The sequence below is a fragment of the Myripristis murdjan genome, chromosome 9 (assembly GCF_902150065.1).
Source record: "Myripristis murdjan chromosome 9, fMyrMur1.1, whole genome shotgun sequence".
NCBI classification, from domain to species: Eukaryota; Metazoa; Chordata; class Actinopteri; order Holocentriformes; family Holocentridae; genus Myripristis; species Myripristis murdjan.
This window is the reverse complement of record NC_043988.1, coordinates 9961817-9981365: the sequence shown is the minus strand read 5'-3', so window position 1 is coordinate 9981365 and position 19549 is coordinate 9961817. Positions and strand designations below refer to the sequence as shown.

Here is a 19549-nt window from a genome sequence, read left to right as displayed (position 1 = left end):
GTTCTCTAGCTTCTCTACTGTAATACTGTTGGCTGTATCCCAGACTGTCATCATATTCTGTGATCAGCTAACAGAAGACTGTGTAATGTTAGAAATTAGCTTTAGCGTTCATAGTTTTAACTTCTGACATCACAAAAAATTGGAAGAGATCAATGTAATCCAGTGATTTTGTCACCAAAGTCTGTTTTTCATAAATCACAACTTTGGCTTAGATTTAGTCAGAAGGACCAAACCACCTTGGACAAATGAGGCCTCGGTAATTGCCAAATTGTGGTTGGGCCCATTTGCAGCTACTGGGAGGCACCTTAATCCTGTCCAATGCCTCACCCTGAGAGAGAGGGAGGAGGCGCTGAATGATTTGTGCTTCTGAGGAGACCCGGAGGCACCCGTCCAAAATCCTTCTATATGGCCTCCGCCAGCTCTGCGAGAGCTGCTATTTTAGTAGCAGTCTGATATTTAAAGCCTGCGCACAGAATATACACCAAGAGCGGCTCTTAAAATAAGAATCCTTGTTCACTGCAACTTAGAGGGGGAACATTATTTTAAGAATTCATATTTGCTATTCCTGTCATGCAGGACAGTCCAGTCACTATTTATGAACATGGACGTCTCCCTCCTGAAGCCAGAAGCCTGAGCATTGAGACATGAAGCTGGGAAGACATTTAGCATAAAGAGCTAGAGCTGGGAGACTTATTTTGTGCATGTTGAAAAAAAAAAAAACATTCTTTAGTAGTTTTGCCGGATCCTAACAAGAGAAAATGTGCACTTTACCTCTGAAAATCAGCAAGACTACTATCACAGGAACTTTAATAATCCTATATTTTATAACTGGTGACAACATACATTCCTTTTTTCTGTGATTTGTGGCTTTGGCAAAAGGTTGCTCATGAACAAATACTGATCAGCCTCTCCTCGACTATAGGAAAAAAAACCATAAGTGATTTATTTCAGAGTGGTGTTCCCCTTAAATGCCCTTAATGAACAGCTTTGCCCCTTGTTTTCCTTTTCATAAAATGTTATTCCATAAAATGAAAAGGGCAGAGTCTGCACCACATTAAATGTGTGACCGGTCCTCGCTCTCCCTCTGTGTCTGGAGAACTTCCTTTTTCCTGCGCCAGAGAAATTTTCTTTTTTCCCTTTGTGTGCTGGATACAAATCAAAACTTAATGGCCTGACTAAGAATAATACGCGGCTGTTTTGTTTGTTCCTCTGTCCTCCGGCCTCTCGGGGCTCGCTGTGGTGCGACGTGAGCTGGTGTAGGCCAGGGAACTTCATGTCCTGCGCTCACAGCTTCGCCAAACTAACATCCAAAATACAGAGAAAACCACACGTCTGGGTTTGGGAATTATTATTTTTTTTTATTCAATTAGGATATACATCTTTTTAAATTATTTTCTTTTGATCAGAACAAGAATGATGATTGAAATGTACAAAAATATAAAGAGAATTATGAAGTGCCTCGATGCCACATATACAACAAGGAAAATATTTTACAGTAACAAAATCAAGTGTTAGGAAACACAAATCTTATCTTACACAAAACCACCAACGTATCAAACTTGACATCTCCTAACTTCCATCTCCAGGCCTCTTTTTTTGACATCTCGCAGACCACTGACACGTGACAAATCCCTCAGCCGTCCTGCCAGCAACTTTCCCATCACGTGCAAATCACAGGACCATCCCGCGACCAAATCCCTCGTTTTTATCTTTTGGGTCCGACTGTGATGTGTGGGATTCCCCTCGGGAATCGCTCGTGTTGCACTTTGCATTGCTACTTTTCTGTTCCCTCTTCAACTCCCTGCACCATTCCTACGGTACGGACACCGCCTCAGCCTCACACCCGCTTCATGTACCTTCTACGCTTCACTTACTTAAGGAGGAAATGCCTTTTTTTTTATTATTTCAAACAATACAAATAACAAGATCTCAAGCTCAAGACCTCAACTGAAAATAGGGAATATACATTTGCAATGAACTAAATTTGATACCTAAAAAGATTTGAGGTAAGATCTTAATTCATAAAGCAAGTTTCAATATTTACCATGTTCAATGAACTATATATATATGTATATACATATATATATAGCAGAAAGTTGTGAGAAAGATCAGGCCAATCTCATTTCTTAAAAAAAAAAACATGTAGCTGATTGCTGAGCTTTTGTTTGGATGATTAAGAGTAAAATCAGAACCTGCAGCTTGTTGATTTGTGAAAACAACACACCGTGCAAGATGAACTCGTCAGACTGGGCTTGCTTTTCGAGAGGCAGGTGTGACGTCGGTGCCAGATCGCCCACTGAAGACACTCTTTAATAATACTGCAAACAAACCAGATGTCATTCAAACAGTAGCTGGAGAGGATGAGTGGATGCAGATGTCCACTGCATTAGTTACAACATGTGCAGTATCAATAAAGCTGTGACGGACATTGTAATACATTGACTGACTCTGTTATTTTGGGCTAATTTCCTGGCACTGGCATTTATTTGACAGGAAAAGGAAGTTGCCATCTTTGATTGTCTCTCTCTTTAAATTCTCCGATGGTCTTTTATTGTTGTGATGCTCCGTTTCATCAGACCTAAGTCTTAATCCTACAGAGCAGTCTGGTGAAAATGGGTAGTTAGGACTGATCTGAATCAACTAATGGACTAAGGTAGAGAAGCGACTGTTTGAATGTGTGCACCTGCAAAAAAAAAAAAAAAAGTGTCAAAATGAAAGTGTATGGAGCTGTGGCAGGGAGATCAGCTTTCACCTAGCAACTCTGCTGTTCAAATATCTTTGGTCCAAATTTTTCAAAAGCAGTATTTCAGTCCAGCTTTGCCCCTCTGCGACGCCAGTCCCACTGAGACAACCGACATTAATTTGCGACACACACAGAAACAAGTGCAATAAAGCGGTGTTAGAAAGCGTTGCATTGGTGCTGAACGGGCTCGTGTGAGCTCTGCTGAAATCCCAGCGTCGGGCTTTCTGCAAACACAGACGTCTGCAGGCTAAACGGGGCTCGCTGCCTTTCGCCGAGGCAGCGATCTAACCTGGAGGAGAGCAAAAGGCCACCAATTTGTCAGCTTGTGGTATTAAATAAGACAATTGAAGCGCAGCATTAAAACTGCCCCATTCCCTTTTTTTTAAAGACTGCGTCAGTAGAAAAGTCTAAATAATTCATGTCCCTTTGGTGAAACGTAGCTAAAGGATTCCCAGCGTTTCCTCCGTGGCGAGTAAAGATGAACAGACCAGGGGTCCAAGGGGTTCCAGTCACTCTGTGCAGCGCTTCCCTTTCAACTCGGGGCCATCCCAAGTGCCTCGTCCTCAATAACCCGAGATGACCCCCCACCCGCCGTGGGCCGGTCCGGTCGGGGCCCTACAGGTCCTCTGTGTAGATGATACAGGGGCTGCTGTCCTCGCTGGACTCCAGCTGCACCGTGGACACAAACCAGCGGCGGGAGCCCGTGGCGTTGTAGGTGAGCGTGGTGCGGTAAGTGTTCTTGGCGTGTTTGGGGTAGATGATGGTGGTGCTCTGGTAGTGCCGGGGCTTCTGCCGCGGCTCCAGATACACCTGGGACTTGTAGCTCCTCCAGGTGCAGTTCTGCACCGCCACCACCGTCTCGCTGTAGGAGGTGGCCGTGGGAACGGGAGCGCAGTACACCCGGTCCTGGTAATGCTTGTCCGAGTCATACTTGACCTCAGAGTTGCACCTGCAGAGGAGAGGAGGGTGGCACAGAGGCATCGTTAGAGGGCAGGAAACATGCTCCACCTGACACTGAGCACTAGGGGGCAGTGTTGACAGGACTATACCGATTAGGAAAATTGCTAGGGGACAAAAATGAATCCCTTGAACTCTGATTTGCTCTTAAATGCCTCCTTAGGTAGCTTGAGTGTTAGAAAAACATTTTTTAAAATACTGTATGACAGTGATATATTCATTGTTTTACATCAAACATAAAAAATCTAGATGTCTTTCAGTTCTGTGGGTTTCAGCCAGTCCCACAGTGCAATCATCATTTATTTAGGTAACACTTTACAGTAAGAGTACAACAATTAACGTTAGTTAATGCCGTAATAAACATTAAGTAACAGGTAATAAACATTAAGTAACAGTTAACTAACCATTAACTAATGTGTCTAAGAATCATGTACTAATGCTGTTCATGCTAAGGTATTAATTTATATGTTATTTAAGGGTTATTGTAGATATTCTTAACATTAGTAAATGCCATAATAATCATTAACTAACAGTTAATTAACCATTACGACATTAACTAACGTTAACTAACGTTAATTGTTGTACTCTTATTGTGAAGTGTTACCTTCATTTACATTAAATTGTGTTTTTGATGTCATGTTGGGGATAACTCACTTGATTTCTTGTTCTGGTTTGGGGTCGACCTCAATGCTTTCGCCATAGAAGACGGGGTACATGCGAGTCCTGGGGTCCGTCCCTGTGGAGCTGAGCAGCAGGTAGGGCAGCTACAGGGAGAGAGACACGACAGCAGAGAGAGTCAGCATCTGAGAAACCATCCAGGAGGGAGCAGGCAGCCTGCTTCCAGCTCCACCTGTCTCACTCTCACATCACGGTTGGCAGCTGCAGCAATGCCAGCCAAGCAAATTACCCCCCCGCCCCCCCACCTCCCTGCCTGTCAAGAGCACTACTGTATATTATTACAACAACAATTAGACAAGAGACACCAGCCAGAGCAACATTTCCATTCTCATTCAGATAATTACACTGTGTGGGTACGGCCAAATGAAGTGTTTGTGGTAAATCTCTGTTTTCACATTGTTTCACAGCCCTGCCGTCTGGCTGAGAGCCCCGGGAGGATGTGCAGACAACAGCCTGTGTGTGTGAGTGTGTGTGAGTGTGTGTGTGTGTGTCTGTGAGTGGAGACGATGCTTTTTAACAACGATAATAATAATGTGATACTGCAGGAAAAAGCCTCCCTTTCCTTGCTCCCCTCCTCCGGGCAGGTCAGAGGTCGAAGGTCAGGCTAAGCTGGAGGCTGGTAAGGATTCAGTTTCTAGCTCAAAGGCACTTCAGCTGCGCAAATGTGGGCTGACATGGAGGCTTGAACCAAAGTCAGACAAGTGAAGCACACTCTCTACCCATGAGGCCACACTGCCTCCCCTTACTACCTCGGCAGCATTTGAATTATATGTAAATAATCATTTCAATGGATTCAAATAAAGCATTTTAAGTGTGTGTGTGTGTGTGTGTGTGTGTGTGTGTGTGTGTGTGTGTGTGTGTGTGTGTGTGTGTATTTAAAGGCGTCTCTCTTTCGCTGAACCAGTCTATTATCACCACTCTGCCTGCTCAAGCCATCAGAGTTGCTCCACTGTGCTCCCCCACACTACATTGATCTCTCTCTCAAACACACACACACACACACACTTGCACACCACTCACACGCAGTCAAACACATGGGACATAAACAGCCTACAGAGCGGCTGTGAAGGGTAAATAACTTCTGGACCAAAACAAACTCATCAAAGGCAACTTAGCGGCGATTTCTTCACGGACTGCAGCCGAATAAGAATCGAGTCAAATGTTCTTAAGGAAACAAGCTATACAGTCGTAATCCTGTGACACATTTTACAATGACTCAGCACAAATATCACAGCAAAACTAGACAGATAAAGCCCATACTGAGTATCACTGGGAGCAGTAACTGCACTGTCTCAGTGTTTTGTTTTGTTTTTTTTCGTGAGGAAAATTCAGCCTTTGTTTTAACCTGCTCAAAGCACCGGATGGGTGGAGCGTCCAACATCAGGACAACTCAGACTGAGCTGCTGATGACAGATTAGTATGCACGACTAGCTTTTCAATGCTTATCAGTCTCCTGTGTCTGTTCGAGACGTGTGACAAGTCCCGCCCAACTGGCATTCCAAGCAAGAAAACAAACACTCGGCGTTGTGTTGGATTCCTGCGTGAACCGGGTCTGTTTGACGCCCTGTGAGCAGTGAGCCCTGCACTTTGGGGACCCAGCCGTGGCACAAATCAAAAAATCACAGAAGAGAATCTCATGTGCAGCAAGACCGAATATCACCGGCTACAACAAACGGATCCCATTTATACACACGCTTCAAATTCTTCGTAAGAATTATGCGTCCTCTGCTCAGGAATGTGCCGCGAGGAGCCAGGCTGTGACTGATACTTTTCTGTGCATGTGCCTCTAAAAACATTGACCAATCTGAATCGAATGGCACCCCGAGCCCAGTGGTTGCACCTCTCACATTACACAGGGTAGATAGAGTGGAGCTGTCACATGCTGTGGTTTGGCTGCAGTTAAGCGCACATGCCGCGACCTCCCTCTCTCCCTCTCCCTCTCTCTCCCTCTCCCTCTCTCTCTCTCAGCTCCAGGGATGAGCGAGAACAGGCCAAGGGCACAGCAGATGACTGAGCACCACGCGAATCTCGTCTTACCTACAGCCCACAGTCAGCGCCTCACTATCTGGATGGGTGGGACTGAACCTGCGAGCTCAAGTCCGCCTCACTTCTCTGCCACGCAGCTCTCAGGACTCTCAGCTCCCATGACTGGAGTTCATCTGCAGGCCCCGTGCTGCTGGTACCTCGCGGCCTGAAAATACTGCAAAAGTATGCGATTGGCTTTCTCCCGCTGCTCTGGCATGGACAGCATCCCGGCCGGGTATTTATCCGCAGTGTGCTCTGGCAACTTCTGCAAAAGTAAACACTTGTGAATGGAGGGCAGGTCACCTCCAGGCGATGGATCCCCCAGAATGCACACAAAACCAAACGCCCCCCCCCCCCTGGAAGCGCAATTCCGCCCAGGAAAAATAGTCTGCAGCTGAGCAACCCACACAATGTACAATGCACAATACAGAGCCGCTGAGGAAAAAGCCAACTCAAACACACTCAAAGTCAAACTTGTTTCCAACTGCTGGCTGTCTGGGGTAGCGATAAAGCCTCGGAGCTGACATCCTCTTGCTTGCGAGGCCATTAATACCAGGGCATCGATATCAACAGTGAGGCTGGATTAGAAACAGTCATGAGACCGTCTCCTGCCTGTCCTCCTGGCTAATCCGCAGATAGTTTTAGCCCTGAGTGATCTCCTTGACCGGCCTACAGCAGTGCCACGGCACAGGCTTACAGTTTACAGTATACCTGCATACAGCCTTATACGGCTCTGAGGGCCCCCGCACCGCCAGATCGCATGACCACGCACAAGTATAGACCCCTGGTTTCATTATGCAACAAATATTCATGTGTATCATTTCTGCTCAAACTAATCAGGCCTCTAGTCCCTATTTTAAAACTCTCATCTTACCCCTATTTGTCAGTTAAGAGTTAAAAATGGCAAATCTATTTAACGTGTGAAGAGCAGCAACTGGAATAACGTATAAAAAGCAATTCAGTGCACATTCTGTGTGCATAAATCTCAGCAAGTTTTTCAAGCTGCAGAGTTGTGTTTGTGCATTTATCCAAGTTTAAATTAGAAGTGAGAGGTCATCAAGCACTTATGCAATGCCCTGTCACCGCGCTAACAAGCCCCTGCACCTCAAAATAGAACTTGGGGATTGTTCTTAGGTGGCATACAAAAACAACACCGAAATAGATTTGGAAAGGGGGAAAAACACTGGCGTGCACGAGCACGTGCATATCTCCTGTGTCCTGTGAGCAAACATGCATCCAGGCAGCCAAGGCAAGAAAGCCTTTGAAAGCCTTTTCCTCTGATGGAAAGGTTTGATTCACAACCAAAGAAAGGTATTAGGACCACAAGCAGAAGCAGACGCTATCAAAGATGATGTTAAAAGGGAAAGCACACAGCCTGCTGGTCTCAACCTCCAGAGGATTACTGTTATCTCCCTCTCTCTCTCTCACTCTCTTTCTCTCTCTCTGTTTCAGGCATCACCAAACATGTCACACAGCTCCCAGGATGCAGAGCTAGATTTCTAAGTCCTCCTACAGACGCTTTAAAAGCCACCCCGACCTGTGCAGACATGTTCTGAAGACTTTTGAAACTGGCAGTAACCTGGAAATTATTTTTTTCATTGAATCCGTTTTTTTTCCCCTGCACTAGCTGCAATGTGTGACACAAATCACTGCAGGAGATGTCATGAAACTGCAGTTGTCCTCAGCTACAGTAAAAAAAAAAAAAAAAAAATCGAAACACATTGTCCATTCCAATAAATTCTCTTTTCCATGGAGCATATTCAACCATGTAACATATCCTGCTGTTTTTGCAGGACTGTCCCTGGCGAAACAAACTCTAAGTCTGAATATTGTCATGCATTTGTGTTTACGACTTGAATAGTCAGTTGAATGGGAAAAACCTCACAATTTCACATCTTCCTGCAAATGCAATCATGTGAATGGCTGGTCATCTTACAGGCAAGCCAAAGATGCATTTGTAGTTGTCGAGAAATAATTTATAAATGGTGTTTAAAAAAGAAACCAGTGGACACAAATAATCTTGTCAACTAAAGCAGCTGAATTGTCACCTCTTTGACTAATACAGCGCAACTCTATATTGTTGTCAACATTTCATTTCTGTGTCTGGGCGTGCTGGTTTCCAAGGTGGGATTTGAGCGGAGACTGGGCTGAGGCAGATAGCTGATAGTGTTATTAGCAACAGGGACACTGGATACTCGCTGATAATTACTGAGGCTGCACAAATGGAAGAGGAGCCTGTTTCCATCAGCACATGTAACCACAAGGTGAGTGTATTAATAAAACCAGACGGGCCTCCGCAGCACTGATGCGCTGTTACACCTTTGAGCTGTCATTCATTGTTCACTGATGATCAGTTCACTTTACTGTCACCTCCTCTTATTCCCCAAATTTGTCTCAGTGCTCCTCTGTAATGACTGATTTATCATGGTGACTCCAGCCTGTTAATAATCACAAATTGAGCACGGTGCTTGGGCCTGTCAGCTAACAGCACACAAGCTGTCAGGAAACATCAACAAAAGCTATCCATCGCATGACTCCCAGACTTCGGCAGTCAACTTAATACAAATGGCAGTGTGACCACAAACATCTTTAAACCATGAAACTGCGAGCGATGGCAGCTGAAAAATCCGGACTGTGGTCTTTGAAGTATTAACTGCATATATTGAATGTTCCAAAAATAACTGGACTATCTGACAAACAGCTCGCCTGCTTTTCTTCTCATTTCTTTTCTTTCTTTTTTTTTTTTTTTTTTTTTTTTTTTAAAGAGGATGCATATTTGCCTGCGTTGCTTTATTTTGAGCAGGTTTTAGGAAGCACATCCTATACTTGCAGCCTGCCACCACTTCCAACATAACAACTGGCTTAAGATGCACCAGTCTTTAATGTTCCAACCTCTCGACTGAGATGTCAAGTAATTAAGATTCTTCTGCCATATAATCAACATGACATGAACATGTCATTGCCAATGGGAAGACACTGTGCCCAGGCAAACAAGTGCCTTGAAGTGTCTCAATCCTTTCCGTGTCAAGGCCCTCCTATAGATCCACTTCAGACCACAGATACTCATTTTCCAAAGGGTTTGTCCCATAAAAAATGTCCTCTAGGAAGATTTGTGTTATTGTCTCGCTTGCAAATGGGCCACTCTCTCCCTGAGCTAAATTCCACTGAATGAAATAAGAGTGAGATTAAGCAATCTGCCATTTTTGCTGGGGATCCCCTCAAGTCCTGTAGGGACCATGAGCCCCTGGGTCCCTGAGTGTAACCTACTTATTGACCCTCAAGACACCATGAGCACCATAAGGCCCTCTGATTAGTCCAAACCATTGTACCTGCAAGTTAACCAAAAAAAAAAAATGCATTGATTTGAAATGAGTGGAGGCCTGTGGCATCTTCAGCAACAGTGTAAACACCAGAAAAGGCTGCAACTGAGGAATTTCAGTGAGAAGGAGGGGGGCTTCCAGATGTTCTGTGAGTGGGGCCGAAGTGAAGTCTGTTGCTGGGCGAACACTAAAAAGCTCTCAGACTTTTTTCCTCACAGCACCATCATAATTTGGCCATTATTCTCCCTTTATTCACTGTGTCAGAAAAAAAAAATCATCTTGGACATACAACAGAGCCGGGTCAGTGCTTTCAGATTGTGAAATAACAGCGTGGTTCTTACCAGTTTGCCCTCTTTGCTCTCCCTTTTATAATATCCATGATGGTTTTCGACGGGCGTCGTGCAGCTGCCGGAGCGCGACTCGATCAGACCCGGAGACAGGGAGCAGAAGGGCGGACTCGGGCTGGGGGGCAAGCCGGAATCCGGACTGTCAAGCAGCCCTTCCCGGTTCTTTCCTTTGAGACTGTCATCCATAGCTTGTAAATGTAGGTGCCCCACCATTTCTGGGACGGCTCAATTCAAAAAACTCCCCACACGAAGTCGCAGTGACAGTTTTCTTCTTGAGACTGTGAGCGCTGCTGCGGCGAAAAGAAGCAATCCTTCTCTCTGGTGAACTTTTCCGAGCTGACTTCTGTAAACACACAAGAGATGATGGGAGAATCAGTCACGTATTGAGCCTTGTGCGGATAAAGCGCCACACATATCAATTCAGACTTTACTGTACCTGCGCGTCGAGTAGGATAAGTGTCCACGTCCGATTGTGAAATATAGTCCAAACAAAGTTGACAAGTCCGAAACAAACTTCAAACTGTTGAAGCTCACTGGAAGCTGTCTGGCGTCAGGACAGAAAGTGTTCTCCTCCTACAACACGGAGCGAAAAACTAATGAAAGTCACGCACAAACAACAAGTCGGCCGTGCGTCTGGCACTGATCTGTGTGACTGGAGAGCCGCTCTCTGCTCTGCTCCGCTCTGCTCTGAGTGTGTGTGAGTGTGTGTGAGTGTGTGTGCTCCAGTGGAGAGCTCCCTCTTAACGACCCTGCCAGGCTTTTTTTGCACCTGGATCCAGGCCAGCCCTCATGATCTGGATCACTTCCATGTACAACCGACAGGGGCGAGCACGTCCTCACTCCTCCTGCTGCACTGTACGTCTGCCCGTCTGAGCCCGGAGGCCGGAGCTGCCCTGCCGAAGTGCCCTTGAGACAGTCAGCCGAGCCCCTGCGCCTGACCCTGACCTCTGACCCCTGACCCCCCCCCCCCCCCTCACCCCCAGCTCCCTCAGGAGGGCACGTGAGGGGATTTTCCTGTGAGGGATCATAAGCAGCGAAATAAGAGGCTTTACCTCTCTTACCTCACCTCAATGAATATAATAAGTGTTTCAGTGTGTAACCAATAATAAGTAGGTACACACACACACACACACACACACACACACACACACACACACACACACACATAGATAGAGAGATAGAGAGAGAGAGATAAATAGATAATTCTTTCCCTAAAGTGATTGAGTTACAGTGTGTTTGTTATGATCAACAGTGGGAATGTTACTTTCAAAAGTACTTCACTATTGTAATTTGAATTTACTAATTGTAACAATTTTTTGACCGGTGTGTTTCTTCATGCAACTGTCTTTTTATTGTCCTCTTATTATCTGTTTCTGTTGTGTATTTTCTTTATTCTACAATTTTGTAGCTACTTTTGTGCAGCTTGTGCACAACACCTAGACAAATTTCTCTTTGAATCAATAAATTATGTTTTATCTTACTTATCTTATCATGACATTATTGTACTTGATGGTATTTTCAGTTCCTATTGCAACAACAGCTATTGGGCCCATTTGCTGTATGTCAGTATAGCATCATTCTAAAATGATTATACTTTTACTGAAGTTGTTTTTATGAAAGTGATTTTACAAATACTCACTGATTCAGGCTGGATGTCAATACATGTTGAAATATGGTATGCAAAACAGTTGCCTTTTCTAGCTTTGTTTTTGTGTTGGTTCACAAAGTATTCACCCATCACAACAGTTTTGACAATATCTCTAAAAATCCATAAGAGGTTGACTTTAGTTATTTTTTTTTGTGTGTGTGGGGCGTGTGTGTGCGTGTGTATTTCAGGACTGGGTGGGGATGTGTGGGAAAACTGTACATCAACCATATGAGTGCGTGTGGACCAAACACACAGGCACACACAAAGCAAGCAGCAGAACCAAATGCAGCAGCTAACAGACAGCAGAGTCATCAGAGCAAGCGGAGGAAGAAGAATTGAATCGTTGTTGATGTCTCGCTCAGCATAATGTCTGTGTTCCCATAGGCGTACGGTTACTCTTACCAACAGCGGCGCTGCCAGAAGGGAAATCAGAGCAGAACTAAGAGCCAGTGCAGAGCCGCACAGAGCTGACTGTGTGTCTTAAGTGGTTGATTGTATCTTTGATGGTCCACCAGCTCTCCATGGTGATTACCACAGATTGCCAGGAAATCGAGCATGATGTGTGTGTGTTTTCTCGGTTCTCATAAAAACTAAGATAACTCTCTGTTTGCCTTTGTTGTCTGTAAGATACACTTAATGGCATGCTTGTTAAGCTCGTGCAGCTGTAATCTTGTTTGCTGAGAATTGTTTCCCCTCCTCTGTGTTATTGTTGGGAAGCCGCAGCAGGAAGTTGCGGATCGGTGCTGGGAGTTTTACAGGCGTTCCCCGTGTCAGGTGTGCTCGTGTGTCATCATGTCCATCTTAGAAAGCCTATCATGTTGATCCCCCAGCATTCAAGAGATTACTGCGCAGATCTGGTACAGATTAGCTGTAAGACATCGGGACACAGATGATGAGCATGTTTGTGGGTGTAGGCATGTCTGTGAGTGCACAGATGGAAGAGTTGCTCAATTGCAACCTCACTGAGGGAGAACCCAGAGAGCTCTGAGAAAGACCTCGCTCTGGTGAGGAGGAATTTTTCTTTTTTCTTTTTCTTTTTCTTTTTTTTTTTTTTAAAGTGGCCAATTTGCCATATTACACACAGTGTAATTAGAGGGGTGGTTTCTTCATATGTTCCTCTGCTCTACATGTACACATTGTACACAATAGGAGATTCAATACACCAATACCACTTTGTCAATGCCAATACTGAGTGCTGATTGAATAACAGATATGTAGGCCTGAGAGATACAGGCTTTGTGTGCGAAAATACAGAAAATCAAGATAGTTTGTTGTATTTCTGCCATGTGAGGGCTTTTAGTGTTGGATTTTAAGTTAGTTTTAAGGGTGGCACATTGTAGTGGCACTTTTTACCCCACAATCACCATTTTGACAGCACCGCTTCACACAGCAAGGCAGGCCAACACTAGTTTTATGACCTCATATTGGATATATGATATGATATTGTATATACAATGGAGTCTTAAACTATTTTACTTCCATTTAGGTCCAAGAATTATTAAATTTTTTTCCCTGAGTAAATCATGCAACATTGCAAAAATCACATTTCCTAGGCCCACTTTCCACTCAACAAAATGAATTCTTCCTCATAAAACTGTGATCACATGATTCACACTACACTACTCTTTCCCTCTTGATGAAGGGTCCAGGCCTGTTGATAGATTTAGAAATAGCATAGCAAGACAACAATGAAATCACTGGTATTCAGGTGTTTAGCTGACCCACAGTGACTCAGTGTCTTCCGGAAACACGCTTGGACAGTGCACATCAAACCTATGACCTTTCCATTAGGGGATGGTAATTCTGGGACACTTCAACCCGTTGGCCAAGCTGCTGCCCAGATTATGCAGGAGTTGATGGAGGAGTTCTGCAATCAGGCTTTAGGGACTCTGGTACTGAGAGCTTTGTGATCCCAGGAGGATTTTGGAGAGGGAGGATGGCCAAACAGCCCGCTGATGATTCATCTCTTTGTGCTCCATCATCCCTCCTCCTGTGTTCACAAGGCAATCACTCACGTCCTGCTCCGTACACCTCTGAGCCCCTGGTGCGCACACACACACACACACACACACACACACACACACACACACACACACACACACACACACACACACGCTCATGGATGCATGCACACAATAAAGCACACGTGAACAAACAAACAAAAACAGACAGACACAAACACAAACATGCTTGTGTGCATAGGTGCAGAAACTTGCTCACATGCACAAAGCTACAAAAAACATTAGTACATAAATACAGATGCTTAGACAGCCACACACACACACACACACACACACACACACACACACACTGACAAACATTCCAGTTCTGCAGAACTCTCACTGAGCTGGCCCAGTCTGCATTTGCATCACTTGCCAAGCCAGCTGTGCGGAGGGGGGACACAACAAAGGTGTGTGTCTATGTGTGTGTGTGTGTGTGTGTGTGTGTGTTTGTGTGTGTCTGTGTCTGTGTTTGTGTGCAAGAGAGAGAGCTAGTGAGAGAGAGAGAGAGAAAAAAACAGCCAAACAGACAGAAGTATGAACATTTCGCCCCTATGACCAGGTTTTGAAGTCTGTGTTTTCAGTGTGAAGTACAAGTATTTACTTGAGGTGTGCACGTGTGCATGTGTCTGCAGGGCCGTGCACGTGCGCGTGTGCACATGGTGTCTGGAATAGCTCTCAATGTAAACAAACCACAGAGAGGCCGGTGCTGGCAGGGAGGTTGTTTTCAGCCAGCGGGGACGTCACTGTGGTTTCCACACACAACGCTCTTCTTCAGGCTGTGCAGCCATCAATCCTCCCCATCTAGCAGATAGGTGACCATTCTCCAGTTTGCTTTTCACACAATGTACGCACAAACACCAGCCACTCCTTCACTGTCAACCTGAGTGTACTCACGTGACCACACACCTCTCCTCTGTTCCCCTTGGCCCGTGTGTGAATGTTTGAGATGGAGTTATGAGCGTACTTTGACTCCATGATGGATGAGCCTGACAGATTCTAAATATGCCATCCAGACCACAAAGTTCAGTCCACAATGCACCTCGCTTTTCTGGAGCCTGGCTGCATCTGGTTTTAATGTTTGGAGACCCCTGGCTGGATGAAGAAGACAGTCCTCGCTCTGCTACTCGTTTTCTATCACCAAAAAGCCTTCTCCTCCCAATCTCTCCCATCCTTTCTTCTGCAGAGATGGATGGTGCACCCCCGGCCCTGACCACAAAGCAACCTTGTTGTCTGCCACAGCAGAAGGTTTCTGAAAGACCAGCTGCTAGGTAAAATAAACTGAAATGAAACAAAAATACTTTATAGCTGTAAAACTGAAAAAGTGTCTGGTCCACATGAAGTGATGTGTTTTATGTTTCCAGGAGGAAAGACAGCAAATTGATCGGAATAAATAGAAGAAGAACTGGGCTTTTAAAGTGAGCAGCAAGAGCAGCCACGGCTTAACAGACAAAGAGAAGTATTATAGAAAATCAAATTTCATTTCAAATCCAAAAAGTGCAACAGAGAAACACCACAGCACAGAGCACCAGATACAAACATTATTGAAGGTGCACTATAAAAAAACCCCTGCTGAGGTTGGACTGAAGTGAGAGCCATTTAAATTGAACTGAAAGAAATCATACAATCATATGTAATGTAATCTGTGTGGCTCCCATAATTGGGCTGACTATCCAATATATTGTGTGCCAATTACACGTTTTTGGTCTGTTGCATCGAAACGTCCCCACTTCAGTGCACCTTTGAAAATTAAACATCAGTAACAACTGAAAATATTGATATCAATATCATCAATCAATCAAAATCAATTCTAAACCTGATGGAAAGTCAGAATCTGAGGTCAGAATCAAGCGATTACCTCCATCAAGGTGCAAGGTTATGTTTCTACACCTTTGGTGCCAGCATGGGTTGAATATTTTTTTGTGGTGATCTGATTCTGGGATTTCTGATGTTAGGCAAGTTTATTTTTTGTTTCCATAACTTTTATGCTGCATTCATGTACTGGTGAGAAAGTCTGACACATAAAAACCCCTCTAAACCAGTGGTTAGTAAGCATTGCTGCTGTCACACTCTATTTTTCAATGCAAATGAACCCAAATGAATTAAAAAAATAAACGAAAATAAAGATAAACAAACAATTACAGAGACCGCACAGTAGCGTGCTATTCTGCCAGACAAATGAACCCAAAATAAGTTCGAAAATATACATAAACGGAAATAACGATAAAGAAACAATGCCTTCTAGTTTTAATTTATACCAGTTAAAATCTGCTCCGTGTTGTACAATCTGCAGCAACGACAACGTTAATGAGCATCAGCCTCTTGGAGGGACTAAAAACACTTTGCTTCACATGTTTTCATTTAATTTGGACCTTTTCTTTTAAAGCAATATCCTCTGTTAGTTTTTGTTTTGTTTTGGGTTTTTTTTTTTTTCTTTCTTTCTCTCGAGCAAAATCATCACAGGGTGTCTGCGCGGTCCGTGACCTCCTTAGCGAGGCTGCGTTCTTCCCTGAGGCTCCACAGCTGTTGGCCTTGCATGTTAGCAGCTCATCCACTCTCAGCTGTAATCAGTGATTCACCTGCACGCCGCTTCCTCTGACATTCTCACTTCCTCAAGGCTCTGTTTGAACAGTCAGTAGGTAAACACGAGAATGGGCTTTGTTTAATGTGTAACAGTCAGGTATCTGTTTTCTTGGTGAGCGCAGTGATGGAGATTTGGTGCAAAACCAACACGGATCTATATTGTGTTCAAGCGAGTGATGGTCATTTAAACACCCGGGGACGTCATCAGAAAATCGACCATGTTTGCAGAAAGCCAGCAGTCAGATTGTGGTTAAGACACCACTTACATGCGTCAGTGATCTGTCAGACAAAAGCCTGGGACTGTCAATATTCACTTTGAGGAAAAATGCAACGTGGACGGAGATACAATCTGCTCTGTGAGTCAGTGTGTCAATGGTGTGTGTTATTTATTGACGAAACAAGGTGTGCAGCGGTCACGGGGAGTGCAGGGCTCAACAGGAGAGCAAACAGCCGTGACAGCGGGCAGAGGAAGGTAAAGACGAGAGAGGTCACTCCAGGGCCAAAGGACAGAGAGATAAGAGCTGTTTATGTTTCTTGTCCCATTCGTCTCCATTCAGGCGCATTCATCTCCACACTTGCACAGAAAACGCCTCTGCCCTTTGCTCCGCTCTTTGTGCTTTTGAAGCATAAACAAGCCGCGCTCTTCTGCCCGACAATGGGCCGGCCTCTTTGCTCGGTGTGTTTGCACAGGCTTGTGGTTTGGATGTGTCTCAGCCGAGCACAGGTAGCCTCAGGTGACAACTGACAGAGGAGATCTCCAGCATGTAGAACGTGAGCGAGATTAGGCTGATTTTAGTGTGACACGGGGTCACAACTGTTAGATAATATTTACGGAGCTGGATTTAGACCGGAATGATTCAGTCCACATTGAGAGAAGAACAAACAAGCACTGTGACTTCCTCCTCTGTGACACTGAGATTTATACCATCTGTTTTCTGTACACAGCGCCGCTCTGTTGCAAAGTTTTATCTCTGGCCTGTTAGTACACCCATCCTCGGTCTCAAAGTGATTTGTGCTCCGCTCTGAATTCATGACTTGTCTCTTGCCAGACTGACAGCACCCTCTCGTACTCTGGCATCAGTGAAGGTTGTGTTTCCCATGGTGCTTTGTGTTTGCCTTCTTGCCTGCAGGGATATAATGACAAGCACAGACCACCCATGTCTGCTTTGGCCTGGATGTTATTGAAGGAATTCCCCCAGCTTCAGTGTATGTGTGTGTGTGTGTGTGTGTGTGTGTAAAACCATAAGTGCAAGTTTATATTTGTATGCCTAAACATAAGCCTAGATGATGAACTTTCATCTTGACAGGTTGACATAAAGACTTAAACAGATTATCTAGTAATAACTGATAATTAATAATGTTCCCTTTTAATTGCCCTTTCCATCACACCGAACAAAGCTTTATTCACACAGCAGATAACAGCAAAGCGCTGCTGGGGATTTGTGGTGCTGGAGCCTGTGTGTGGCAGTGTTGGTGGCAAAGAGGCTTTTTGTTATGATGTGGCCGCTGCTGATTTGGAATAACTAAAACAGCATGATGTACGCATGCAGAATAAGTCTTGTCAAATTGTTGTCACTGCATCCAGAGTTAGATCTAGTGTCTCTGTAATGACTCTCAGTCCCTCTGTCAGAATCAGTCAGCATTACAGTGACTTCCCCCATCTTTCTCCCGCCCAAGCTCTTTCTCTCTCAAATAGTTTTCAGCACAGTGAAACGTGACACTTTGAGGCTTTCATTAAAGGTGCTACATGTTGCATATAAGTATCAACAAACTGTTACCACGTTCATTTTGAGACATTAGTGTAATTGCTGTAAATAAACAAGTTCATTGCCCAGAGGACTGTCAACCAATGGTGCATTTTACATTGTGAGCAGGCAAGTTTGGCAGGAAATCAACTCTGGTCCAGTATGTAAGCTGCAGCAGCAAGTGTATGAGCCTGTCCACACTAATGCCCTGCAAGGAACAATGTAAAGCATCACTGTCTTTACTGTCTTTACTATACTTTAGTTACTCACTGAGGGAAAGACGGTATTCACACATGCATTAGTAGCACACAAAGTGAATGAGCAGTGTCTATAAATGATAAAGGTCCAATTCATGGTGAAATGTGCCTTTTAAGCCAGGATGACAGTCCCCTGACTTGATGCTTTGTCCCCAGCTGGAGCTTTCCCCCAAAAAGTCCTTGGACACGCCCCACTCCAGATGACACTAGTATTACCGGGGGAGATTTTGTGATTTGTAATTCAAGAGGAAGATAATTTGGACCTGCCGTTAAATGGGAGCATATCGGTTTATGAGCTTCTCACTAACACCTAGATGTGGATACTCCACTATTTACACGTCATGACATGTATATCATGTGACACGCGATATACATGTCAATTGATATCTATATCAGTTAAATATCAACAAGAGGTCAGGAGAATGTCAATAAGCCATACATTACATTGCAACAACATGTCTGTAAAGTGTTAACATGCATCCCACCAGAGTTCTGGGCAAGGCACACCTCCCTGTGATTGGTTATAAAATTCGTTGGCCTTTTGCCCATTCGCTAAAACAGGCTTGACATACAAGCCCTCACCCAGCCCGAACCCAAACCGTGTGGGCGTGTCTTTCCCAGAACTCTGGTTTGCTTCATAATAAGGCAGTGGGCGTCCACCAATAATGTCAACTCGGCATACATGTTGGTTCAAATCAAGCATAAACATACAGCAGAATGTAATTAAATATGCCAATATGTTGTTGAAGTATAATTCATGGCTACTGACCTTCTCCTGACCTCTTGTTGATTTAATTTATATATCAGTTGACATTCTGTTGAATATCTACAGTATAGAGGACTATTCAAAGACCTTATGAGCAGATCCTCTTAAATTCTTCAAAACTGCAAGAAAGATCCTCAGCTTGCAGATTTAGGATAAGTTAGATGTCAGATCAGTGATGCTGGATCAGCGTCAGATATTTTGGTGTCTGAGGCTCCCCTTGAAACCTGCAAATTCAGGTGATTTCTTAAAACAACAACAACAACAACAACAACCGAAAACATGGGAAACACCATTTACAAATGAGTAAAAAATGTCCAGAAAATTAGCAAAAAAAAATCCTGCAAAAAGAAAAATCTCACAAAAAACAAGAGAAAGGCCAGAAAATTAATTCCATTTTTCTCCTACTTCTTTTTCCTCTTCTTCATATTCTTATTATTATATTTAAATTATATAACATAAAATAATAACATATAAATTATA

At 44.2% G+C, this 19549-nt stretch overlaps 1 protein-coding gene across 1 annotated transcript; it reads right to left on the bottom strand.

Annotated features, from left to right (window-relative positions):
- Positions 1–1346: 1346 nt before the first annotated feature.
- Positions 1347–10790, bottom strand: rflna (refilin A). The gene is made up of 4 exons (XM_030059122.1): positions 10507–10790; positions 10065–10413; positions 4355–4464; positions 1347–3692 (listed from the first exon to the last, which is right to left on the bottom strand). Exons 2-4 carry the CDS (start codon positions 10281–10283, stop codon positions 3359–3361), a joined length of 663 nt encoding a protein of 220 aa, XP_029914982.1. The 5' UTR covers positions 10284–10413; positions 10507–10790; the 3' UTR covers positions 1347–3358.
- Between the last annotated feature and the right edge of the window lie 8759 nt (positions 10791–19549).